Below are 27,410 nucleotides of genomic sequence, written 5' to 3'. Positions count from 1 at the left end.
CTCCCACCAGTCGGTGCTGGTGGGGTAGCTCCACAGCCGGCGGCATGTGTGGCGGGGGGGGGCGGGGCGGGTTGCTGCAGGTTTGGGGGTTGAGTCCTCCTCCCCTGCGGGCAGCTCCTCCTCTGTGGCAAGGAGGTGCTCAGCTGCCTCCTGCATGGCATCGAGCAGGCTGAGCACTGCTCCTACAAGGGCGGCTGGGTGGACCTCTGGCTGCTGCTGCTGCTGCTGCTGCTGCTGCTGCTGCTGCTGCTGCTGGGGGTCCATGACTGCGTCGCTCGAGGTGTGCGTGCCTATGGCTCTGCAGACCGCGTGCTGTGCAGGCTGCGTGTGTCTGGGAGGGGCCCTTTAAGGGAGCGGCTAGCGGTTGCCCCGGAAGCGCTAGTCCGCCCTGTGACCGTCTGCAGCTGTTCCTGGCACCCTTATTTCGATGTGTGCTACTTTGGCGTGTAGACGTTCCCTCGCAGCGCCTATTTCGATGTGGTGCTGCGCAACGTCGATGCTGAACGTCGACGTTGCCAGCCCTGGAGGACGTGTATACATTATTCATCGAAATAGCCTGTTTCGATGTCTCTACATCGAAATAAGCTACTTCAATGTAGCGTTCACGTGTAGACGTAGCTTCAGAGTTCATAACCAGCCCTCAAGTAACTGTCCCAGCTCAAATGCATTGAGCAGTGTCCTTTGCCTCTCAGACTCACCAGTCCCATACTGTAATCAGCCAATCCACACACCCAAACTTTCTACACAGCCCCCTTCAAATACCCCCTTACAACTCTGTCCAGTCTATGCAGGCCCTGACACATCACCCTGATGCATTCCCTCACTGAGCCTGAGGCAATGGCACCTTTGGTCTGGTCCAGCATTTCGCTTGCCCCTGCCAGCTGTCCCACTGACCACTCACCGGTCACTCCTGCCGGCCTTCCTGCTGGCTGCCCACTCCTTCTCCTACTGGCCACCCGCCGGTTGCTCCTGCCAGCCACCTGTCCGCTGTGCTCTGCTGGCCGTTTGCCTGCTGTCTTGTGGGTTTTGCTGGAGGCAAAGCCCTGTGATTCCACTGTTCTGTGGCTTCAACGGTGGTTTCAGCTCATAGTGGCATTCAGCTCTGGGCCTAGCCACAGCATCTCAGTATCCACCAAGGTGGATTCTCACAAAATAACTATAGACCCAGCTTTAGAGCTATCTTTGAACGGTTGAGGGGTGGGGGCCATGGGGCGAGAACTAGTCAGATCAGTCTTACAGCTGTATGGCCAAAAGGCTCCCAGCCAGCTGGTTCAACCACTATACTGTCCTCCTTCAACCTCAAAATGCTTAGATGGAGGGAGCCCTGCGCCATCCATATCTTACACAGCAGTGATGACTGCCCTGTACCCCCACAACAACTTCAAGCATTGGTGAGACTCCACAGTGATGGCACAAATTGTGACTTTACAACAACAAGTTGTTTACAGTAGACAAAAGCTCATTGCTTCACCTGCTACCCATCAGGCTTTGTTTTCTGGGCATTATATATGCAGACCTTTGCATTTTCATGCAAATGACCTCTACAGGACATATTCCCCAAATCCTTCAGAAGTATTGAGCTCCTGCTGGCACATTCCTTACATCTATATGTGATAAAGAAATGAAGGTATGGAAAATGAAATGTTGTGGGCCCTTTACTGCCTTCAGTCTGCACAGATAACTCTAGCTGATCTCATTAGATATTCATATTTAAAAATGCCATCATTACAGCTTATGGAGAAACCATTGGCTACCAGTCCAGAAAGCATCAGGTCGGGTTTGCTGAGAACGATGGGAAAAGTGAACATCCAACTGAGGCAAAAAAGAAAGCTTTTAGGGCCTGACAAAGTCACAACTGCACAATGAAGAGAGAAGCACATGCCAAGGTCAAGGCAGAAGTCCGATGTAAAACTCCAGCATCTCGCAGACATCAGTGGTACAAGAGGTTTCTTCAATGCCACCAAAGCTGTTTATGGACCAAGAAACTGTGAAATCACTCCCCTGAGATGAAAGGATGGCACCCAACTCTTGAAAGACAACGAAGCAATATCTTCTCACTGGAGGGAGTATTATAATGAGCTCTTGAACCGTCCCTCCACTGTGATCTTAGAATCCCTTAACTAAATCTCTCAGCAGCCACTGAGGGATGATCTAGGATCACTTCCTACCCTGGACCTGAGTAAGGTCCAGGCTGCCATCAAAATGATGAAGTGCAACAAGGTGGGTCAGAGCTCCACAACAACTCCACCTCCTGATTCTCAAAATCTGGGATAGGCAGCAGATGCCACGAGTGTTCAGAGACACACTGATCATCATTCTCTTCAAAAAGGATGACAAGTTGGACAGTGGAAACTATCACTGCATCTCAAATGCTTGCACATCAACTCCTGCCACTCCCAGAAGAAATACCCCCAGAATCCCAGTGTGGCTTTCGACCATTCCGAGGCACAGCAGACATGACCTTCACTGCCCAGCAACTGCAAGAACACCGTTGTGAATGAAACCAAGCCTTATACATGAGTTTCATCAACCTAACCAAAGAGCTAAACTAAATCATAGCACTCTGTGGATCATCCTTTCAAAGACTGGCTTTCCCAAAAAGTTCATTAGCATCAGATGCTTCACAACAGCATGACTGCCAAAGTATTGAGCAACAATGGATCTCAAAGTGATCCCTTTAAGGTCAAAATGGGAGTCAAAGCTGTGTCACTGACTCATCACTGTTCTGCATCTTCATCACCATGACTCTTCGTCTCATTGATGGCAAGCTTCCAGGTGGTGTGAAGATTGGAAAGCTTCCCATTCATTCTACAGACAATATCAAGAGATTGAAGACTAAAACTAAGACCACCACGACCTCTGTCACGGAGCTCTAATACACAGATGACAACATGGTCGCTGCTGTTTCTCCCACAGCCCTTCAGACCAGCTTAAATGCCTTTACCAAAACATATGAGAACCTCAGCCTCACACTGAACGTCAAAAAGACCTGAGAACATATTTTCTACAACAAAGAGACTTTAATAGCACATTAGAAAGGGAGATGTGTGAACTGCCGTTCATGCTCAAATTCAACACATTGAATCTTGGCCTTAATAGAGGTCTGAAGAAATGGGTCTGCCTTACAAAAGCTCATCACCTAATAAATTATTTTGTTAGTCTTTAAAGTGCTACATGACTGCTGGTTTGTTCTGATATCTTGGGAGGATAGGCACACAAACACTAATGTCCTGGAAGAGTTTAACATGACCAGCATTGAAGCCATTACTGTACACCAACAACTTTGCTGGGTTGGTCACATGGTTTGGGTGTCTGATCAGTGACTCCCGAAACAGATTTTGTTTTCTGAGTTGGAGGAAGGACAGAGGAGCATCGGGGGCCAGAGGAAGTGATATAAAACATGCTGACGCCACACATAAAAAAGTGCAGCATCGGTGTCGACACTTGGGAGGCCCTTGCCCCAGGAACATCCCAATAGAGAGCAGTAATCCATGAGGGGGTGATAAAATTTGACAGGTTCCACCACACTGCAGACGAGGAGAGGCAGAGAAGAAAAGCGGCAAAAACTGTCCCATATGCCTCCAATACCTATCAACACCTGCCCCTTCTGCGGTAATACCTGTGGTTCCAGAATCAGGCTGATCACCCATCAATGGACTCACTAATAGGAGGGTGACGTGAAGATGCCCTACTCATTATTGAGTGACCTCCAAGTGTATTTTCTCCATAGTACTTCCCATGAGCATCAGTATTCAAGCATAAAAGGTGATGCGACTTGCTGCAGGTCTTTCATCAGGCAAGTGGCAGAACAAGAATAGCATGCACATATTGTCTGAGTGCCAAGCCACAGCTTTGTTTCGTAGGCCACATTGTTTCAGTGTAGTAATTGTTAACCTTTCCATGACTTTTGTTAAGTTAAAATTTTGCAAACCATCTTTCTCCCCAATTACATTCTGTATAGGTTTGCAGAGAGAACTACAGGTTGCTTCACCTTGAAGGGAAAGAATATGCAGGGGGTAGAGAGTAATACTTTTTCATTGATTTAGATAGTAATGTAACTTCCAAGTCTTGTACTACCCTGACTACCTTTTGTGTGACTGTCTACTTGTGAAACACTGTCCTAGCTCAGCAAGAGCACAAAGCAGCTTCTACTTCAAAATTTGTTATCAACCATGTTCCCTCTAGGAGTAGCAGTGCCGAGCAGGGAACAGAAATGGACAAAGTAATGCTGAGATTTCTGTTTCTGATTAGGCTTGCTCGATTTTCATTGTCAGCTTCAGCTTTTGCTTCCTTTCTCCTTGTTTTGTTTGGGTGGAGGCAATTCCACTGGTTTCACGTTTTTCCCCTCTCCTTCCGGTAAACAAAATGAGAGGCTCAGTCTAGGAGATGAGAAATAGCCTTTGTCCTTCTCACCACTGGGAAGTATTTGAAGTACAGGGGACAGACAGGTCTAGGATGCCCAAAACTAAAGACCCTCCCTTCAGTTAAGGGGGAGGAATCATTGATCCCAAACAATAATTGATTTACTGGGGACAATGAATGAAAAAGCAGGAATGGGAGTGGGATGTGGTGGGGGGAGACACTGAGCAGAGAGCCCATGATAGCACCCAGTGCTAGTCAAAGCTGTCTAGGGAGTTAGTGAACACTGCCCTGGAGGCATGATCACACAAAGGTCTGAGTAGGGGCCTGCAACCGCAGAACCCGTCTCCAACTTCCTCCTCCCGGTATAATTGATGGCCATCCTGGTCAGCACCAGGAGGCGGTTATCCAGGAGGTTCCCCCACTTTGTGCAGCCATAGATGGGGAGTGCATTGATGAAGAAGAGTGTGGAAAAGAACAGTCAGAAAAGGGACAACAACCTGATGTACACTTTACAGATATGCACCAGAATGTCCCTCTCTTCACAGAAGAACAGGTGTCTGGGAGTTTTTGAACTGCATGAACTACATACCCATATTTTGGCTCCATGAACGAGCCACCTGCTAATATCTGCAGCCAACCATGGAACTGCAGTGAAGTACAAACTGGCCCACTGGAGTGTCTCCACTCCACTCTTCTTAGGTGGTAGCAGATCCTCCCTCTTGGGACATGAGGGCGAGGAAGTGGATGGAAGAGAAACACAAAAAGACGGTATCTGGGCACGGTTCAGGGATGGAGCATCTGAGTGTCACAGAGCTGGCTTAAGTGGTGTGTAAGAGTGGCCAGGGAGGCTTGTAGGGCAAGGGTCTGATGATGTGTTAAAGAGGCCCAGGGGTTAGGAGTGGGTGGGAAGCACCCTCCGACAAGACCCATACAAGCAAAACAAGAGAAACAGGAGGCAAGCCTGCATTCATTACCTGGAGCACATGATGGAGGGGGCCACACTGGATGGGCTGCCCCATGTACAGGCCAAGCGTCACAGGGTCCAGCCAGTGCCTCTGATCATAAAGCAGGAGGTCTCCTATGAAGGAAGACTCCACCACCTACACACGGAGATGAGGTCTGTGCAGGAGGTGTTCTGTGAGGAGGTTCTTCCCTTCCAGGGCCTCCATGGAATTGCTTGGGGAAACTGGCTTCCAGGTCTTGAGGAGGTCTGAGCAGCAGACTGAGAGCTCAGAACTGTCTCGGGAAGACCTCTTGGGCAGAGATAAAACAGCTGCAAGTCCTATTGGAAGTGGCAGAGAAAGGCATGCGCCAGAATGCTCCATGTCAGATTACCTGCACTGAAAAGGATACTGCAGGACCTGGAGGCAACCCAGTGTTGGGTGAATGGTTTCCTTGAATACAAGAACGTCTGACCCTTGTGCACAATCTCCAGAGGGGTGTACTTGAAAAGGGGCTGGGGTGGGGAAGTGGAGGAATAGAAACAGCAGATCCATCTGTACAGCAGGCAGGGAGAGTGTTTGGGGTGTGGTTTACACTGCAGGGGACTCTGCCCTCTGCAGGTAGTGTAAGAAAGTGCCCTGTATGTGTGTCATCTGGGATTATGTCAACATATGTCTGCATGCATGTGATTATGGCTTCTGTGATTGTGCCATCTGAGTGTGTGGGAGTGTAATTTGTGCATCTGTGTGTGTGTCTGGCTGTGACTGTATTATCTGTGTGCATGTATGTGATTGTGTCATTTTATCAATCCCTGAGGACAGCTGCTGTCTATTAGGGGAATAAGCCTATGAAACTGTGTGCGCGTAACCCATGCCTGGATGGTGGGGCACTCTTTCTCCTGCTAGTGGCACCTAAAGCATCTAGAGATTAATGAGCCTGCTATAGCCCTACCATGGGCTGTGTCTACACATGCCCCCTCCTTTCAGAGGGTGCATGTTAATGAGGCAGTTTGGAAGATGCTACTGAGGCCCTGACGTGAATATGCAGCCCCTCATTAGCACAATGGCATCCATGCACGATTCAAAAGTACCGCTTTGGGAATGCACACCGCCCACATAGATGGGGGGCCTTTGAAAAGGACCCTCCTGACTTTGAAAGCCCCTTCTTCCTAAAACCAAACCGAAAGCAGCACTTTTGAATTGCGCACGGTGAACATTATGCTAAAGAGGTGCTGCATAGTGATGTCAGCACCTCATTAGCATCTTCCAAACTGCCTCATTAACACCACAGCAATGGCATTTAGCTCATTTGGTAGATGCTTAGCTTCAGAGATCCCACATTCAGTCCTGCCTACCAACGACCAGAGTCTGTTGGTGTTACACATGCAGTACCATTAGTACAATAAAAGGCCCCAAATCTCTGAAGTATATAACAATTCCCTGGCACTGCACGACCGGAATCTTGCCCTCCTCGTGTATGTGACCCAGCCATTCTGATTTTTGTTTGCTAGGAGATTGAGGATCATGGGTGGCAAGTATAAGAGACTAAACAGGGCAAGAAATGGCATGCCTCCCTTGTAAAGCAAGCCAGCCCTCTACCTGGGGAGCGCTGCCTCTGGGAGCTCCTGTGAAGTGGGGCCTTGTCCTCCATGGCTCCATTGCCCTTGTGCCTCTTTCTGACTGTGCTCTGCCTCTCTCATTCTCAGTCTGCCCCTTCCCCAAAGACCACCTCTTGCATGCCACTTACTCCTCTTCACATAAGGGGAAGGGGTGAGGCAGAGAGGAATGAGTGACGGGTGTGGGAGCCTCAAGGCTGGAGAGTAGTGAGCAGAGATTAGGTCTCAGGGGTGGCAGTGGAGAGGAGCAAGTAGCACATGAGGGCTACGTCTACACGTGAAGCCTACATCGAAATAGCTTATTTCGATGTAGCGACATTTCGATGAATAACGTCTACACGTCCTCCAGGGCTGGCAACGTCGATGTTCAACTTCGACGTTGCGCGGCACCACATCGAAATAGGCGCTGCGAGGGAACGTCTACACGCCAAAGTAGCACACATCGAAGTAAGGGTGCCAGGCACAGCTGCAGACAGGGTCACAGGGCGGACTCAACAGCAAGACGCTCCCTTAAAGGGCCCCTCCCAGACACAGTTGCACTAAACAACACAAAATACACAGAGCTGACAACTGGTTGCAGGCCCTGTGCCTGCAGCATGCAGAAGCCCTGGGCTAAGGGCTGCTGCCCACGGTGACCATAGAGCCCCGCAGGGGCTCGAGAGAGAGCGTCTCTCAACCCCTCAGCTGATGGTCGCCATGGCGGACCCCGCTATTTTGAAGTTGTGGGACACGCAACAACTACACGGTCCCTACTTCGACGTTGAACGTTGAAGTAGGGCGCTATTCCCATCCCCTCATGGGGTTAGCGACTTCGACGTCTCGCCTTCTAACGTTGAAGTTAACTTCGAAATAGCGCCCGGCGCGTGTAGCCGTGACGGGCGCTATTTCGAAGTTAGTGCCGCTACTTCGAAGTAGCGTGCACGTGTAGACACGGCTGAGGGGTCCTGTTGGAGGAAGTGGTGGAGTGGGGGTGGAGCACAGACAAGGCCTCAGGGGAGGAGGTTGACTGGGGCTAGAGCCCCAGGGCAGAGCATGGGGCAGGGCTACCCCCCCACATCTAGGGAGATCTGTCTGCCAGATTTGTCTCAACGTAAAAGCCCCCTTAAGCATTAGAATCTCATGTTCCATAAAAGAACCTTTGCACAATTATGTGTAAATTGAATACCTTGAATTTAACCATTTTCTTAATACAATACAAGTTATAACTTTTTCAGTGATTATATGGAAATAAACATGTTGTAAAACTTTAAAAAAATGTTATGGGCTCTGGGTTTATTTTTACACAGGAAATGACATATGAGGTCAGACCACTGGCTTATTCAGTCCAATATCCTATGTGCCAAAATCCAGCATCACGTTACAGAGGCAGTATCATAGAAACTCTCTGGGAGACAAATATGAAATAACTTGCCTGTCCAGTTCCTATTCGCAAGTGATTATCATACACCCTGAAGCAATTTTTATAAAATTTAAAAACTAGTAAATAGGTACAGGCTAGTTAATCAATATTAAAGAGTTGCCAAATAATGCTAGGAGCTGCTTTCTGTCAATAATAGGTAATGCTCCATTGAACTTGCCTGACACATTGCAGACATCATCCGAGATTTATTTTCAGTGGCAGACAGAGGCAAAGAGTGATACCACACACCATACCACAAAAATTCCTTTACAAAATTCAATTCTTGAAATTTTATTTTCTTCCCTACCATTTGTTTCTTTTTAGTCAGTGACCAGAGTGAGAAGTTTTTGGTGTTTCTCCAGAGTTCTTGTTTTGTTTAGGGGTTTTTTTTTTGTTTTTTGTTTTTTTTTTTGCCATGCTGTAACTTTTCCCTTGAAAAATTTTGGAGTAGACTTCGGAAAAAAGGAAAAAGAAAAACAGGAAAGTCTGAACATAAACACAATGTGGTATCTATTTGAAATCCTTATTTTCTTGCTTTAATTGTCACTGGTTTGTAACATCCTAAAACCTGTTTTTTATCTGAAATGTTATATTTATGAAGTGCAAGAGTTTAAGTAAACGTAAACTAAATACATAGGGATATGGCAAACACTATGGGCCACTTACCGGTTTCAATTTGAGTGATGATCTCAGTGGAAATTTATACTACCTAGCTGTTACAAAATACTTCCCTTGGGTATTCTTAGCCAGGCACAAAGAGGTGATTTGCCACAGGTCACCCAGCAGGTCAGTGGCAGGACCAGGAACAGCATACAGATTTTCTCAGTACCAATCCACTGTTCTGTTCACTAGACCACATTGTCTCAGTGCAATAATTTCCATGATGGTGACCTCCTTTTTCTAAGTCAGAACTTTTGGGACTCTCCACTCCCATAACATTTAGTGTAAGGGTTAAAAAATGTATCAGTGATAACAAAGCTAAGCCAATAGAATGGATTTCTCAGGGCTTGTCTACAGTGCAAAGGCAACAGAATGCTTCCGTTAACCTCCTCGTGTTTATGGGGGGGAATTAAGTTGGCTTACCTACAGAATTCAGGGGTATGGATGTGTCACACCCCTAAGCAACATAGTTATGTCAGCCTAATTTTCTGCTGTAGATCAGGCCTCTGAAAAGATCTATGCTTGAAAAGATGGCCAGAGAGTTCTTCACCTTGAAAGCGAAAGATGTGCAAGGAGAAGGGAGGGATAACTTCTTTGCTTTGGATCTTGATAGACTTTCCAATGGCTTGAGATGCCCTGACTACCTTCTGTGTAACTCACTGGTTATGAAACACTGGCCTAGGAGATTAAGAACACAAATAGCTTTTACTTCAGACTTTGGGACTGGTCAAGTTGCCTCTAGCAGTAGCAGCACACAGGCGAGGAAAAGGACTATGCAGTTAGATTGACATTTCCAGTTACATTCCAGGGCACAGGCCAGTGGAGCAGGGGCTGTGTTACCCCGCCCTGCAATCTTGGGTGCCTTACTGAACTAGCTCCCACCTGTACCACTCAAACAGCCTTCCTCCACGCAAGCCGCACCCTCTGTGTCTGTGTGTAACTGAAGCCTGCCAGCCACATTTGAGTTTTACTCTGGCCCTCACCAGCCTTGGTTATATCGCAGGGTGTCTCCAACACACATCCCGCCCCAGATTTCCCCCAGAACAGCATGTCCTGTATTGCCCAGACCTCTCCTAGACAATATAAATATTTCAATTATATTATTTCTTCAAGACAATAACAACACACCAACTCACTATTCAAACAGTTACACAGTTACTTCAGTTTAAAGCCTCTAGATCAGATCAAACAGCAAAACAAGTTTATTAACTACAGATGTAACCCTTCTGCCAGGTGGAGCCAGCAGCAGCTGGGGCTAAGATGAATAGCTACGGGTTCTTCTCCATCCCTCCATCCATCCGAGAACTACCTCAAACCCCAACTCAGTATTATGGAACCATATGCTCGTACTCTGCCCCCAGAATGCTCCCTACATCAGCACAGCTCCTGGGCCGCCAGAGGGCATCAGCCATGCCGAGGCTGGGGACACTGGAGCAGTGTGTCCTGCTTTAGCTCTGCGGCTGGGTTAGGCTGGGGCTGTGTGTCACCTGCCCTCCCAGTGCTCTGGGCTGGGAAGGCTCACATGGAAGCCTGCCTTGAGGGGCAGGGGAGGGTTCCCCTGGGGGCTTGCCTCTCCCAGCCCTCAATGCACTCACCACCTATGACAGTCCATGAATATATTTAGTTCTTTTTTGAACACTGATCAAGTCCTGGTCTTCGCAACATCCTCTGACACAGATTTCCACAGGTTGACTGTGTGCTGTAGGAAGAAAAAATTCCTTTTATTTGTTTTAAACCTGCTATCAACTAATTTCATTTGGCGACTGCTAGTTCTTAGGTTATGGGAACAAGTAACTAACTTTTCCTTACTGACTTTCTCCACACCTGTTATTTTATACACCTCTACCACATCCCTTTAGGCTCCTCTTCTCTAAGCTACAAACACTGGTGACCCTATTTTAGCTACCATAGAATTTAATACAAACAAACTGGTGTTGGATCACAAATTTAGTTGATTACAAAGAACAAAATACCACTCCATCTGCTGAATGTCTAAAAAATCCTAAGCAAAGCAGGAGCAAACTGTATTTACATAGACACACCCAGAATCTCCCCCTGCTTCCAGCTACCTATAAGGGATGCATTCCTTCACTTTCTGCTTACACAAAGATACACATTGTAAATAAGTACAAGGAATGAGGATTACAAATCAGTAATGATTACAAGAAGAAAGATGTTTACTAATACCTAATTCAACAAAGCATATTAAATTCAAACAAAATTTCCACCACACATTGATAGCAGGTTTAAAACAAATAAAAGGAATTTTTTATTCATACCGTGCATAGTCAACCTGTGGAACTCTGTGCCAGAAGGTGTTGTGAACACCAGGACTTGATCAGAGTTCAAAACAGAACTAGATAAGTTCATGGACTGTCATAAGTGGTGGATGAATCTCAGGCACATTACTGACCAAACCCTCATGTCAGAACCCTTCCTCCTGAGTCCAATGACTCCTTCCTTTTTCTCTTTGGCTATGTCTAGATTGACAAGAACGGTTGGCACAAGATGTGCAAATTGTACAATGCATGTGCATATCTCCTGCCAACAGGTCCACAAGGGGCCAAATGTCAGGAAAATCCCTCTCTGCCGAGGCATCCCTTCTTCCTCATGGGAGCCTGCAGTTTAGACATAGCCTTTCTGTAGAAGAAATGGCATAGGCATGGACATAGAGAGTGGTTGATGAGGTGTGTTAAGTTTCCTAATGTACAGGCTGGAAATATTTATAAGAGAAAGGGACTGAAATTATAAAACACAGGAGAACAGAGTCTACATGAACAGCTTACATGCAAATTCAAGCACACACACATCTTTCTCTAGGACAGACCCCTTTGCCAATTTCCACCTGGGCAGGGCTACGAGTAGGGCCTTACCAAATTCACAGTCATGAAAAACACATGCAATCTGGTCTCCCCTGTGAAGTCTAGCTATTGGAGGGGAGAAGACAGGCTGGGGGAGCCTTTCTTGGGGGGAGATGAAGGTATGAAGCCGTGAGGGAGACAGATTTTCCTGTGCTTAGGGTAAGTTCCCAATGGTGAGTCTTACCCAGCTGCAGGGAGAATCTCATGCAGGCAAACAGGACATCCCAATCATCCCAGACTAGCCCTTCCCTGTCTCCTGGCCTAGCACTCAGGAATTACAGGGGCCTAGGGTTGATTGTGTGTAGTGGTACGGTAACCACATCACCCTTTGACCACAGTCATCCACTCACCTGTCCTAAGGGTGATCCTTCTTTCTACAAAAACTGTCATGACTCCTCCCTATACCATGACCCTCAATTTTGTGTTTCAAGGCTGATCCCCACTTTGACACTCTGAGTGCAGAAGGTGGGGGTCTGCAGGAGACCTTAAAAATAACTTGCTTCTATACGCATCTACTTATAATCTTCCCAAGGTCACAGATTCCCTGACCCTCAGAGGCAGCTGTCACCACCATGTGAGAAAACCCCTCTTTAGAACCCAGGCAAACCCACTTGGGATGTCTCCCTGTGGGGTAACTCTATGCTCTTAACCCTCCCTTAAGAGAGAGCTTGAAAACAAAGAGGAAGAAATCAAGCAGCAATCAGATAGCTTGCCTTTCAGTCTTAGGCATGCATATACACAAACCCTTCTCTAGGACACAGGAATCAAATCATTGCCCTAAAAAAAGTGATGTATTAACACAAAATTTGAGTGATAATGCATACTTGGTTGCTACGTGTTACAGAGCAACTAAAAAAAGTAGGTTAAAGCACAGAGAATTACTTCCCTGGATTCAGTTTAAAAGTGACAGTGTACAGGGTGTATATTAGCCAGCTTAAGAAGTCTCCCACCCCACCCCACCCCAAAAAACAACAACTGATCACATCCGACTAAATATTTCCTTTCTTACTTACATATCTGTATTTCCAGAGCTCCTGGTGGCTTTGATATTTACTGAATTCCTTAACTCTACTCAGGCTTAAACATCTCTGATTGTGTGTCTTTTTCCTCCCACCACACAAAAGACTCCTCAGCAGGTAACTACTTCAGTTCAAAAATCTCTCCCCTTTTCCCACTGGCTCACTTGGCCGCTTGCCAACAGAGAACCTACTGTCTGTGGGTTTAACTCTTTACAGGCATTCATTCAGGATACCGTGCTGATGCTAATGGCACTCTCCAACTCTAAAGGCAACACTGCTCCCAACAGCACAGTAGTAAAGTGTGGCAATGCCATGACCTTCCTACAACAGCTTTGGAACCCCTCCCCCAGGTCAGGACCCCAGCACCATGAAATCGCAGATTTAAATATCTGAACCCATGACATTTTTAATTTAAAAATCCCACAACCATGAAATTGACCAAAATGGATACCGAATTTCATAAGAACCCTGCTGTGAGGTTTGGAGGGAGCATGTGTTAATAACACCATGGTGTAAGGGCTTGTGTAGCTGCTCACATGCCCTCTCAAACCTGGGACCTGTGGAGCTCAATGCAACCACCTCTATAGCCTGAGCTAAAGACCAGCTGGCTCCCAGCTCAGAAAAAGTAGCCTCGGTAACACTACCTAAGAGAGTGAACCACACATAAGTGTAACAGCAACGAAGGGTCCTGTGGCACCTTATAGACTAACAGAAAAGTTTTGAGCATGAGCTTTCATGAGCAAAGACTCGCTTAATCAGATGCTGGCCTTGGAAATCTGCAGAGCCAGGTATAAATAAGCCAGAGCAAGGCTGGGGATAACAAGGTTAGCTCAGTCAGCAAGGGTGAGGCTTACTACCAGCAGTTGATCTGGAGGTGTGAACACCAAGGGAGGGGAAGCTGCTTCTGTATTTAGCCAGCCATTCGCAGTCTTTGTTTAAGCCAGAGCTGAGGGCATCGAATTTGCAGATGAACTGTAGCTCAGAAATTTCTCTTTGGAGTCTGGTCCTGAAATTTCTTTGCTGTAGGATAGCTACTTTTAAGTCTGCTACTGTGTGGCCTGGGAGATTGAAGTGCTCTCCTACGGGTTTTTGTATATTGCCATTTCTGATATCTGATTTGTGTGCGTTTATTCTTTTACGTAGAGACTGTCCAGTTTGTCCGATGTATATAGCAGAGCGGCATTGCTGGCACATGATGGCATAAATTATATTGGTAGATGTGCAGCTGAATGAACCCATGATGGTGTGGCTGATCTGCTTAGGTCCTGTAATGGTGTTGCTGGTGTAGATATATGGGCAGAGCTAGCAACGAGGTTTGTTGCATGGATGGGACCCTGAGTTAGAGTGACTGTGGTGCGGTGCATAGTTGCTGGTTAGGATTTGCTTCAGGTTGGCAGGTTGTCTGTGGGCAAAGACTGGTCTGCCTCCCAAGGCCTGTGAAAGTGGGGGATCATTGTCCAGGATGGGTTGTAAATCCCTGATGATGCGCTGAAGCGGTTTTAGCTGAGGACTGTAGGTGATGGCTAGTGGTGTTCTGTTGGTTTCTCTCTTGGGCTTGTCCTGTAGTAAGAGGCTTCGTGGCACACGTCTGGCTCTGTTGATCTGTTTTTTCACTTCCTCAGGTGGGTATTGCAGTTTCAAGAATGCTTGGTACAGATCCTGTAGGTGTTTGTCTCCGTCGGAGGGGTTGGAGCACATGCGGTTATATCTTAGTGCTTGGCTGTAGACAATGGATCGTGTGGCGTGTCTGGGATGGAAGCTGGAGACTCACTTCATCAGTTGCTGGTCTTGGAAATCTGCAGGGCCAGGTATAAACAAGCCAGAGCAAGGGTGGGGATAACAAGGTTAGCTTCTGATGTGCTCACGAAAGCTCATGCTCAGAACTTTTCTGTTAGTCTATAAGGTGCCACAGGACCTTTCGTTGCTGTTACACATCCAGACTAACATGGCTACCCCTCCAATACTTGACATGAAAGTGTGTGACTCGCACTCGCAGCTTTTCATGCAATGTTGCCACACGTATTTGACCACTGCAATAATAACCAGCCAATCTGAGTTTTCAAATGGATGGCACCTTCTCGGAAGACGGCCTTAAGACACCAGCAGGACGGGGTCTGCAGGCTGCTACAGCTTGTTTGGCTTCCAGGGCCAGGTTCTGTGCTTCCTCCCTCTGGCTTTAGTGGAGAGAAAGCAGGGACCGGGCCCCGGCCCAGGGGGTGGTATCCGAGAGCGGGCGACAAGCTCCGGCCAGATGGACCCCGCCAGGACCCGGATCCTCGAACGGCTCAGAGCTGCAACCCAGCCCCACGCCTTCCCCGGGCGCGCGGACAGTCAGACCCCACCCCTCCACCCGCCTCATCCAATAGGCAGCTGCGTCCACAGCACGCCTCTCCCTCCAGCTGGTGGAGGGGCCGGAGCTCTCGCTCTGTTCGTTGCCCTGGGGCGGGGCCGTCAGTGACGCGAGCGGCACGAGAAGGCGAGCGGCTGTGTGCCCGCGCGAGAGTGGCGAGGCTCTGATGTGCGACTGTGCCGCCTCGAGTCCGGTGGCTGGGATAGGGGCGTGCGCGCGCGCGCGCGAGAGAGAGCGATGGGCTCTGATTACGTCTTGTGCGCCTGTGCTCGTGTTCATTGAGCATGGTGCCCAGCTGGGTGTGACTCGCGCTGAGTGCCATACGCCTGTGTGATTGTGTGCGCGCTGGGAGCTCACGCTGCACAACTGTTAGCATTGTAAAAGCCCTACAGGCACACTGTACATGACCTCCCCGGTATCGTCCTGCTCCAGTGCCCCGCCCCGCGGTATATGACTCACCCATCATGTTTGCTAGAAGGGATGGTTACGCTGACTCATGCTGAGTTAGGTACTGTGAGTTGCAAAGCAGAGGGAGTGAAGCAATCCAAGGTTTGCGGGCATTGCGGTCCTGCACAGGTAGGAAGCAGCAAGGTACTCTACTGTGGGGGGTGATAGGTTACTTTGGCTGTGACTTTCCTTTAGTGGAAAAAATGAACTCTTGCTCAAGTAAATGGAAATTCCATCTGTTGTTTTTAGGTGCGTTACAGGCGATGCATTGACTGTTTACGAATGTACTGTAAAGTAAAACTAAAACCTCATCGTATTTTGCCAATTTTCTGTCTTCATTTGCATTTGATATTTTGGCTGTTAGCTGCTCTGTTTCTGAATTTGTGCATGGGAAGGTGTTTTTTGATTCTTTACTTCCCTGCAGATATTGACAACATTTAAAAATCTTATCTGTTCCCTGTGCAGATTTTTGAAATCTTGGAAACTGCATCTTCTTTAAGAAGGAAGGATGGCAACTGTGAGGAAAGTTATCAAAACTGTACTCAGTGTTGAGCAGGCAGAAGGGGTTGGGGCACGTGTTCGGAGAAGCATTGGCAGGCCTGAGGTATGCTCTGTACTTCCCACTCCTCACAAAGAGATGTGATGTGGTGCTAAATGATAATTTTCTGGTTGCTGGTAGATACATGGGGGGGGGGGAAAACTATGCATAATGCATTGGTCTCATACAACAGCAGGAAAAATGGCAATAACAGGACCTATAGTCCTGTGTCAGGGCTTTCTTCACACTTTGGTTGCCGTGTGATTCAGGAGCATGGATATTGGTGATGCTCAACCAGAAGGGATGGAGGTCCTCTGTAGGAAACAGGAGAGTTGAGATCTGCCCCGTTACATTTTAAGCTGGAGATTTTCAAACTTTTTTCAGTATAATAGGAGACCGGGGGGGAGTCTTGCTGGGGAGACTGTGGCTGGCATTACAGAACTGAGTGACAGTCGTGGCACTATTATTTTGAAAATTGTGACCTCTTTCACATATGCTTGTTATCAGTTATCTGTGTCTTAGCAAGGGCAGTCCGTAGTGCCCTTTGTACCCCAGGGAGATCGAATCTATGGGGGAAAGGGGTTGCCAACTGAATGGCACATTATGATGTGCCCTTTAATGTTTGGTCTGGGAGAGTTGGCAGCCAGGGCCAGGAGGGAGATGTGAGCCAGCGGAGCAGCAGGCACAGTCAGCCAGAAGATAGCGGTGCTTTAAAAGGGAAAGTGCCACTTCTCTCTAGCTGTCTGCTGTGCAGCTGCCCCTGCGGCTGTCCTACAGCTTGTGATGGCCACTTGCCTCCCTCTGGTGAGTAGGGGCTGAGTGTTAAACGGGTAGGGATGGCTGGGGATGGACAGCCAGACTGGCACTGAGTGGTGCGGAGTGGGGTACAGCTGGGCAGGTGATGGTGGGTGTGGGCAGCCAGAATCCATAGGCATCATGTGGTTACAGAGGACACCATGACATTTGAAGAATTTGATGCCCCACGTTTCATGGTGCCCTACGTGGCTGGGTGTTTTGCCTATTGGTAGGCTGGCCATGTTAGGTTTGGACACTGGATTAGTACAATAAACACTAGGTGGGCAGTAAAAATAAGGAGAAACTGCCAATGTGGAATGGAGTTTCTGCTTTCTTCTGGTATCTTCCTGTAGGGAGCACAGTACACTTGTGCTCTACTCTCCATAGCTTACACTGGATTCAGGCTTGCTTCTGAGTACAACTCAAGGTATCAGCTTTGATTGTTCCCAGTAGGGATGTAATGAAGCATCCAATTACATGACTAGCCAATAAGCATCTGCTTATCAGTGCTAACGGGTACCTGCAGTCCCAGCCCTGCCCCCACCTCAGTAAATAAGGAGTGGCTGGCTCAGCCTCTGTCCCTACTTGTGCCAGGCTCAGGTAATTTCCCCAGCTGCCCTCTCCATCTAAAAGACTGAGTTGCACATAGGTTGGCTCAGCTTCTGTCCCTGCCCTGAGGACTGGGCTCCTTCCCATTGGGGAGGGGGAAGAGTCCAATCCCACAACAGTTAGTTGGGTAACCAACAGAAATTTTGGAAGTTACTCGGTTACCAGGTGACTTGCTCTTTAACATCCTTTGTTACCAGTAAAGCTCTGCATGACCTGGGTGTGTGTTGAGAACCTGCCTCTTTATCTTTGTGGAGTGCTGCACGAGTTGAGATCAAGGCCAGATTAAGAAAGAGGCTCTAAGGGCTACAGCCAGGGTTAAGGGGAGGCCCTTTTAGCTTGGGGCCCTGGGCTGCAGCCGCTAAAGCACCTGTGTGTGTTCTGAGCTTGCTCTTCCTGGTGGCAGGGGAGAGGTAACTATGTGCTGCTGTTCCTACCTACCCCAGGCAGGAGCCGCCTCATTGCAAGCACCGGGAAGCCCTGTCCCTGTGCTGCCCTCAGCTGGAGGTTCCACCTCACAGCTCCCATTGGCCGGGAGTTGTGGCTAATGGGAACCTTGGGGGTGGTGCCTGCAAATGGGCACAGGGCAGCATGGACCCACCTGTCCTCCCCCACCAAACTGGAGCTGCCCAGATAAACGCCCCCCTCCTGCCGTAAGCCCTCCTTCGCAGACTCCACATGCCCCTCTTGCCCTGAGCCGCCTCCTACATCCCAATTCTCACCCACACCCTGTATCCCCACCCCAACTTTCTGCTTGAACCCTCATCCTGCACTTCAAACCCCTTGGCTCTAGCCTGTAGCCCCCTCTGCCACTCCAAATGCCTCATCCCAGCCCTATCTCACAGATTGCATCACCTGTCCAACTCCTGACCCCACTCCTGCACCCCATCTCCTTCCTCAACCTACAGCCTCCTCCTGATCCTCTTACTGTTGACCCCACCCCAAAACCAAAGGTTCCCACAAAATTTAATAGCCCCACGTCCCCTAAAAAGTTAATCCAGCCCTGGCTGAGATCAGTTGATGCACTTGAGTTGACAGATCACATGGAGGCTTGTGGTCTGGTGTTACCTAGAGTTCAGGGCTTTGGTATTCACTGCATCCATCAGAATCTAAGTCTGCTGACTTCCTAGGCATGCTTATGGGTTGGTTTAGTTGCTCAGTTTTTTCCGAAGTTGATCATTAGCGAGAATCTTTACTCTGGGGGAGGACTTTTTCTCTTATTGGGTGGGGACCAATTTGTAAAAAATTCTTTAGTGATTTTTACGCTTTGGGGTATGAATACTCTGATGCTATTTTGGGTAGTACATTTCAAAAATAAATACAGGAAATAAAGAAAATGAGCAGTGAAAGTATAGCTTCTAGAATTTCCATTGCCCTTGTGTACATTTTGAATGCTGGTATCTAAGGGAGTCTGTTAAATAACCAAAGGATATTTTTGGGTTCAGCATTTCTTACAGTTTTGTGTGCAGCATGTAGAAGTTGACACAAAATCTTTGTCTAATCATCCTAAATTTGATTTGTTTCAGTTAAAAAACTTGGATCCTTTTTTGTTGCTTGATGAATTCAAAGGAGGTAAACCAGCTGGCTTTCCTGATCACCCCCATCGGGGTTTTGAAACAGTGAGTAATTTTAAGTGATCTTAAGACGTACATGTTTTAAATTTGAACTTGCTATTGTCACTATACCTCAGGGACCTGTTGCTGTATCTGAGGCTATGTCTACATTGAGGGTGGTGTGCAGAGTACAGGTACTCCATGGGTTGTGACAAGGCACAGTGAAATGAAGGCTGTATATCCATGTTTGTCACAGCAGTGTTGTAAGGTTCCTGAATCTCAGCCTGCCCCCCTCGGCCATGTTGGGAACTAAGCCAGATGTGATTTAACTTCTCTAAGTAATTTTTAACTTGCTCTTTCCCCATTTTTTTCTTCTAAACCTACCCCATCTCCACTAGCATTCAATTCAGTATGTTAGGCATCCAGTCACCACTAAACTTCTTGGGAGAAACCTGAAACAAAGAAGTCATTAAACACCTCTGCCATTTCCAGGTTTCCTGTTATTAGGGCTGTTCCTCTTTTGGCCTCAAAGTCTGCAGGGTTTGGCTCTAAGAGATTGGGCTGTTGTCAGACATGAAGCTGTTCGTTAAGATGGACATTTCACTCAAGGCTGTCGCCATTTGGTGACCTCAACCCCAGTGTGCTGCTCGGGTTAGCACCTCCACCCACAGGCATCTTTTATCTGCTCTGTGACCATTGCTGGTGGGGGGCCTTGAGGGATACATCTATCCTTAGAACCCTCACTGGAATGTATCGGGGTTATATGGAGGGCATCAAGAATCTCCCTTTTCAGTTTGATATAATTGTGGGCTGCAGCTGCTGCAAGCCTGTGATATGTGGCTTGCACTGGACCCATCAAATAGAGTGCACAGAGAGTGGCTCACTGTTCACAGTGCTACTGTGCCACTGATCTAATCCTCTTTAATAAGACCAGAAAGGTCTCTGGGTTGTGATAGGGCCCCATCTCAATCAGTTACACAGGCACAGCGGAGGCTTTCCGAGTTGCCCCTTCCTTGGGATATGGGGACTCGGCACCTGGAAACTTGGCAGTGACCTCCTGCAAGCATTGCTCCTGTGGCTTTCACGAGTCAGCTGCTGGTGCTGGTGATCCAACTGTTGAAGGAGATGCTGGGCTGGGCAGTCTGCTGCTGCTGTTGGCTCTCAGAGAGCTACTTTATCTTCATTCTTCATTGGGCCAGGAAGGGAAGCTCTCCTCCTTCTGACTGATGGGTGATTCAGGCTCATGTTCTACTCATCTTCTTGACTTTTAGGGGTGAATCCATATCTGCATTCACTACCACCTTGTAAGTTTTCTGTGTCTCAAGGTCAGGGTGCTCCCTGCCTTCCCTGTAGAATCAGCAGAACCTAGTGCCTTGCCATGTATGTTGCTTGCATGTCTTGGCTTGTAGTGGGACGGTTAAACAGTAGCTCAGGCTTCTTGGACTATGGCTTAGTTTTTGTCCAGCCCTGAGTGTGGGGTGAGGGGCAGAGGAACCCAGGCCCCTGCTTCTCCAAGCTGTGGAGGAAGTTGAGAAAGGTGCATCCCAGCAAAGATGCTTAGGAGAAAAGGACTTTGTTATGAACAGTTTGGGTTTTATTAGAAAAATATTCTACCATTGTGTTAGGTACAGTAACAGAGAGGTAGCTGCGTTAGTCTGTATCGTAACAAAAAAGCAGTTATGTGGCACTTTAAAGACTGACAAAATAATTTATTAGGTGATGAGCTTTCATGAGACAGACCCACTTTTTCTGATCTGGAGAGAGTGCTGTACCGGTACAGCATTATCTCCAGATCTGAGGAAGTGGATCTGCCCCACAAAAGCTCATCACTTAATCAATTATTTTGCTAGTCTTTAAAGTGCCACATGACTGCTTTTTTATTCCGTAAGGAGTCAGCTGAAAGTTACTTAAAGCGTCACCTGTGGGATGCTCAGGACCAGAGTTTGGGACATTTACCAATATGGATCCATAATTTCAGTGAGTAAAACACACACCAGTGTTTTCAAAATAATTAGTAAACAGAAGAGCTTATCTTGGGCAAAAGTATGAAATTAACATTTCAAAACCATAAGTACTTCCAATTCTTTTGGATAAGAATTGTATATTGTCAGACTGTCAGCTGGTATAAACCAGTGTAAATCCACTTAGGATAATGGGGTTATCCTGATTTACTTTAGATGACACTCTTGAGTTATCTGTTGATCAGCTCTTCTTTCAGACCACTTATCATCCTCCTGGGTCAACATATAACTTCTCTCTGTCACTTGAAAATATCACAGGACAGCTACCTTTGCCAAGAGAATAATCTACATTATTTCCATGTATATGTTACCTGCTCCAATGCTTCAGGAGCTGTCCTGCACAACTGTAACAGAGCAACTCCAGCATTACAGTTATTTCCTTCGCACCAGCTGCTGTGTGTGCATACTCCTCAGAAACTGGATACTGTTCTCACTCTTCCTTCATCAGCCTGTCTTGCTCCTAACACCATAATACCCATTGAACCTCTCTGGTCTGGCACCCTTAGGACCTGACAGGTGCCAAACAATAGAATTTGCTGTATCATGGGAGGTCAGTATGTTTGGCAGCATTACTAACATTTCCACTGCTTACTGAGCTCTGAGAAGACATTGAGGGTAAATTAGAGGTACATGACTGCACAGAACAGAGAGCCAGGACTCATGGCTGTAAAGAAAAAATTATGGGACCGTGGAAAACTTAGCCACACCTATTATACGTAGTTGTCCAGACAACTAAAATCATACCGGATTACATATGTTGCTGGATGGGAGAGTGCCAGATTAGGGAGGTTCAGCCTGTAGTGAGAAACTGAGTGTAATTCCCAAAGCTTTCTCTCGTTTGTAACTGTGTGTCTTGTAACCAGACCATAGCAATATTAATTGCTTGAAGATCTCCGCTGCTTTGTTTACTTACTATAACTTTTTTCCTTTTAGAGTACTGTTTCCTCACATGCTATCTATTCGTAGCTTTCTATTCATTATAGGTTCTTATACTGCTCTCAGCATAGTATCTGAGAACCTTCCAGCAGTGAATGAAGTGACATGATTACCATCTGTTACAGGTAATTTGTTTTCTCATCCAGTGTCCAGAAGGAGAATTACATGCCTCGTTTTCTTAGGGTTGTTTTCTGTGTGTTTGTTTTTTAAGTGCACATTCTGCCCTGTGTTTAAATGAGTGAGGGCAGATTAGAAAAAGGCCACCTTTGTACTTACACGAAAAGTGGTGAGGTTTGTGATGCCGTTTTCTGCCTGATAGTTAGGTACTGCAATAAAATACTCTTGATTAATATGTGCCGAAATGTGAAAGACAGAAATTTTAGGTTCCAGTTAAACTCTAACATTACTTCTCAACTTTCTAACTTTATCTCCTTTTTATGACATACAGAAACCTAATGCAAATTTTCTTAAGCCATTTCTAGATTAGACTTTTAGATTTTGTACGCAGACAGTAACAGTCCGTCTTGCTTGGAGATGCTGGCTGTACAGTACTTGAAACAATACCCTGCCTGCCCATAGCTACAGCACATAGCTACACTTTGCTAACTGGTATTTTGTAGGTATTTACGAATCATCTGATACCAAAGAATCAGGACATCTTGCACAGCATGATAACACTATAATCGCTACTGGCTTGTCCAAATCATGCTTGTTATGATAGTGTCATAGTAAAGTTCATTGACTAGCACTGATCTCATCACAGTGCTCTAAACCTCAGTGCTAGTTAAACAGCTGTATCGTATTCTCATCTTTTGAAGGTCAGCAAGCTGTACTCCTCAGTAAGAGGAAATGAGTTCCACAGTTGATGGTGTTCTACTGAGAGATTTCTAGAACTGGGACTGCGGAGTCCTGTCCGAGGGACAGAGAGCTGTGATGTCTCAGCTGCATGTCACAGCTGCAGTGAGTTTCTATGTATGGATGTGCAGAATGGTAATTTAGTTTTGAAGAGAGAATTTCTCCATGCTAGGTAGGGTCCTGCATTTGGAATCCCCCCTGGACAGAGTTCTTCATTTCCTCAAATCATTGTAGAGGTTACCAGTAAGTCTCAGCTTTCTCCTGCAAACTGTACGCACAATATTACATTTGCATTTGATAGGTAAGGTGGTGGTAACTCCATACACTGGCGTTTTAACAAAGTGTTTTTGGAACTACAGTATTTTTCTTCATTTTAAAGAAAAGGGGCTCTAGTGTTGGTGGGGAGAAATTTAGTGCATAATGTCAAACAAAAAAAAAAAATCTGGAGGCCACAGAAAATCTCTCGGCCTGGTTGCAGCACCTCAGTTGTGAATAGTGTCGTAGAGTATGAAGTGAATTGGGCTACTTTTGGAATAACATACAGCTCTGGATAAGGGAAAACATCAGTACCTCATGAGCACGAGAGCGATTAACATGGAAATAGGAGCAAATTCAGAGTAACACGTTTATTTCATTGGGGAGTTCAAGGTGTTAGTAATGCAGCTCGCATTAATGTTTAAATATATCACAATTTGACACACCAAAATCATCCTAGATTCAGTCTCTTCTCTGATGATACTGAAGTTGATTGTGTAATGCGCTTGTACAAAAGTGATTGAGTGATCCATGTATTCCACTTAGTTTGAATTTTTTAAACTCCTTGACACACATTTTTAGTAAAAATGAACTAGTGGGACACACTGTATATCCTTCCTACATTGCTGATTGTTAGCCATATTTACAGAAGAGGAAGTCCAAAACATACCATGGATGTGGCAGTTTATGCTTACTACATAATGTACATTTTTTAAAGTCTGTTTTTCTCTGTGCCCTCATACTAAGAAACATCGATGTGATCGAGTTCCGGAAGGTTTTGGCTGCAGTGTGTAAAAGCAAGTAAAGTTTTCTTTTGTTGGACAAAAAATTCTTGACAAGATGTTTGTCATGTTTTTGCACAATAATACACTTGCTGAATCAAGTAAAGAGAAAACAGGCAGTCCTGTAGCATCTTACAGACCAACAAATTTATTTATTAGATAACGAGCTTTTGTGGTAAGACCCACTCTTTCAGATTTACTAACCCACAAAAGCTCTTTACCTAATAATTAAACTTGTCAGTATTTAAGGTGCTAGAGCACTGCTTGTTTTTTGTTTCAATACAGACTAACCGGGCTACCTCTCTGAAATTACTTACCAAGTAAAGAGACAGAGGGGGTAGCTGTGTTAGTCTGGATCTGTAACAGCAACGAAAGGTCCTGTGGCACCTTATAGACTAACAGAAAAGTTTTGAGCATGAGCTTTCGTGAGCAAAGACTCACTTCATCAAATGCTGGTCATAGAAATCTGCAGAGCCAGGTATAAATAAGTCAGAGCAAGGGCGGGGATAACAAGGTTAGCTCAGTCAGGAAGGATGAGGCCTACTACCAGCAGTTGGTCTGGAGGTGTGAACACCAAGGGAGGGGAAGCTGCTTTTGTATTTAGCCAGCCATTCGCAGTCTTTGTTTAATCCTGAGCTGAGGGTGTCGAATTTGCAGATGAATTGTAGCTCAGCAATTTCTCTTTGGAGTCTGGTCTTGAAATTTTTTTGCTGTATGATAGCTACTTTTAAGTCTGCTACTGTGTGGCCCAGGAGATTGAAGTGCTGTCCTATGGGTTTTTGTATGTTGCCATTTCTGATATCTGATTTGTGTGCATTTATTCTTTTACGTAGAGACCATCCAGTTTGTCCGATATATATAGCAGAGGGGCATTGCTGGCACATGATGGCATAAATTATATTGGTAGATGTGCAGCTGAATGAACCCACGACGGTGTGGCTGATCTGGTTAGGTCCTGTAATGGTGTTGCTGGTGTAGATATGTGGGCAGAGCTGGTAATGAGGTTTGTTGCATGGATGGGTCCCCAAGTAAGAGTGACTGTGGTGCGGTGTATAGTTGCTGGTTAGGATTTGCTTCAGGTTGGCAGGTTGTCTGTGGGCAAAGACTGGTCTGCCTCCCAAGGCCTGTGAAAGTGGGGGATCATTGTCCAGGATGGGTTGTAAATCCCTGATGATGCGCTGTAGAGGTTTTAGCTGAGGTCTGTAGGTGATGGCTAGTGGTGTTCTGTTGGTTTCTCTCTTGGGCTTGTCCTGTAGTAAGAGGCTTCATGGCACACATCTGGCTCTGTTGATCTGAATATGCTACATTGATGACATCTTCATCATCTGGACCCATGGGAAGGAGACTCTGGAGGAATTCCACTGGGACTTCAACAACTTTCACCCCAACATCAACCTCAGCCTGGAACAGTCTACACAGGACATCCACTTCCTGGACACCACGGTACTAATACGCGATGGCCACATCAATACCACCCTGTACTGTAAACCCACTGACTGCTATGCCTACTCTCATGTCTCCAGCTTCCATCCCAGACACACCACATGGTCCATTGTCTACAGCCAAACACTAAGATATGACCGCATTTGCTCCAACCCCTCTGACAGAGACAAACACCTACAGGATCTCTACCAAGCATTCTTGAAACTGCAATACCCACCTGAAGAAGTGACAAAACAGATCAACAGAGGCTTCACAGGGTCTTGAAGGAACTGAAATGTGAAAGTTCAGAGTGTGGTACATAACCTATCGCTTAAATCAGATTCTGCATCAGATGACTGACTGGTAGATTGCTAACGTAATGCCAATTTTTTTTTTAAAAGACAAACTGTTTGAAACTATAGTAAGGAACAGAATTCTTGGACACACTGAAGAACAGGATATGTTGGGAAAGAGTCGAGTCCCTTTTGAAATGGCAAATTATACCCTATAAATCAAAACAGGCCAGAGAACCTTACCTGCCCACTCCTGTACTTGACCCCAACCTCTGTCTGAGTTACTGAAATTTTCACATAATGTTTTGATGACTTCAGGTTACAATAAAATTTCAGCATTTACATTAGTTTAAACTTGCAAGTGACCCTTGTCCCATGTTGCACTTGAAGGCTAAACTCTGCTCGGTTCTCTGCCTCTGACCTGGGGGAAATTGCTTTCCAGCCCCAAACATTGTGATCAGTTTGACCCTGAGCTTGTGGGCAAGACTCACCAAGCAGACACCCAACAAAGTTTCAATGAGACTTAAAATGGTGCATTGGATGGTAAAGGTCCTTAACATACAGGTGAATGGAATCCTTATTGGGCTGTGTATAAAAATATGATTTGATCCACTAGGGTAAAACTGTCGTTTACTCTTCAACAGGGGCCACATTCAGTTTGCTTTTGATCACTGTATGATTCAGGGATGTCTTTTTTTTTTTTTTAAAGGAGTACATAAAAATATATTGCTTTTAAGTCAATGTAGGGAAGTTAATAGTCCCTAAGCAATAATAATTATACACAAGATAGGAACTAAGAGTAAATAGTATTGCCAACCCCCACGATTCAAAAAGCACAAGTCGGCCCAAAATTTTAAAAGGGGTGATATTTTATGATGAGTGATATTTTAAAAACCAATTTTTGTGATCTCTTCATTTGTCTTCTGTGTTTTGTAAATTTAGGATGCCGTCAAGTCCCACTTACAATCTTTTCTCCTAAGCTTGGGTGCTAGAATTTTTAAAAATATAAAAGCAGAGATATTCAGTTGACTTAAAGAGGTGGGCCTTCAAGGAGAGCTCCAGCTGTCATGAGACTGGCTATAATCATCAGGAACTTGCAGCAGGAAGATTTAGTATGTAAGCTAACATGGTGTTGAGGGACGGAGTCCATCAAACTTTATTTCTCATGAGGACCAGCAGATGGCATGGTGTGTCAGCACTAAAAATCAGCATGCTGAAGTGAGAATTTATTTCGTGAATATTTACTGATGGGTGGAAAGTACTTATAAAAGTTTTTGTTCAAGAAAAGTATAGTAACTTATGCTTTGGCAGTATGATCCAATGCCTACTGAACCCAACAGGCATTTCATTAACTTTATAAAACCAAGGACCTGAGCCAGTCAGCGCCTGTTAGACACGTATCTGCCTTCTTACTCCACTCGTACTTATCTTGGAAAGATGAAGGAACAAGTCCAAGTTCTAGTGTCCTACTGTGTGATAATTTGGATATTTATTTACTTCTTTGGCTTAATATATGAGCTATTCTTCTAGGCTGTGTCTACGCTAGAGAGTTTTGTTGACAGAAGGGGCCTTCTGTCGACATAACTCGAAGCATCTACATACATCAAGGGTGCGTCTACGCTTACATTCCTCTTTCGAAAGAGGCATGCAAATGAGGTAAATCAAATATGCAAATGATGTATACATTTGCATATTTGGC

General features: G+C 46.2%; 2 protein-coding genes across 6 annotated transcripts in view; one reads left to right on the top strand and one right to left on the bottom strand.

Moving 5' to 3' along the window:
- Positions 1–14,947, bottom strand: part of BMX (BMX non-receptor tyrosine kinase) — a 66,308-nt gene extending 51,361 nt beyond the window's left edge. Inside the window, exon 1 of the mRNA XM_074993448.1 lies at positions 14,933–14,947. The gene's annotated coding sequence lies outside the window, so the exon portion shown is untranslated. The remainder of the gene's footprint in view (positions 1–14,932) is intronic.
- A 554-nt stretch (positions 14,948–15,501) lies between these two features.
- Positions 15,502–27,410, top strand: part of PIR (pirin) — an 87,150-nt gene continuing 75,241 nt past the window's right edge. For 4 of the 5 annotated variants that reach the window (XR_012645433.1, XM_074993399.1, XM_074993426.1 and 1 more), the window contains exons 1-3: positions 15,502–15,784; positions 16,121–16,259; positions 19,121–19,213. Coding sequence is in view for 4 of the 5 variants with exons in the window: in XM_074993399.1 (XP_074849500.1) it covers positions 16,164–16,259; positions 19,121–19,213 (189 nt within the window). In the remaining variant the exon portion in view is untranslated. Of the gene's footprint in view, positions 15,785–15,809; positions 15,905–16,120; positions 16,260–19,120; positions 19,214–27,410 lie in introns of those variants that run through there. The other variant, XM_074993406.1, reaches the window with a different exon arrangement.

Source organism: Carettochelys insculpta, chromosome 1, assembly GCF_033958435.1.
Source record: "Carettochelys insculpta isolate YL-2023 chromosome 1, ASM3395843v1, whole genome shotgun sequence".
Taxonomy (NCBI): Eukaryota; Metazoa; Chordata; order Testudines; family Carettochelyidae; genus Carettochelys; species Carettochelys insculpta.
Note: the sequence above shows the minus strand (reverse complement) of the source record. Positions and strands in the feature narration are given on the sequence as shown.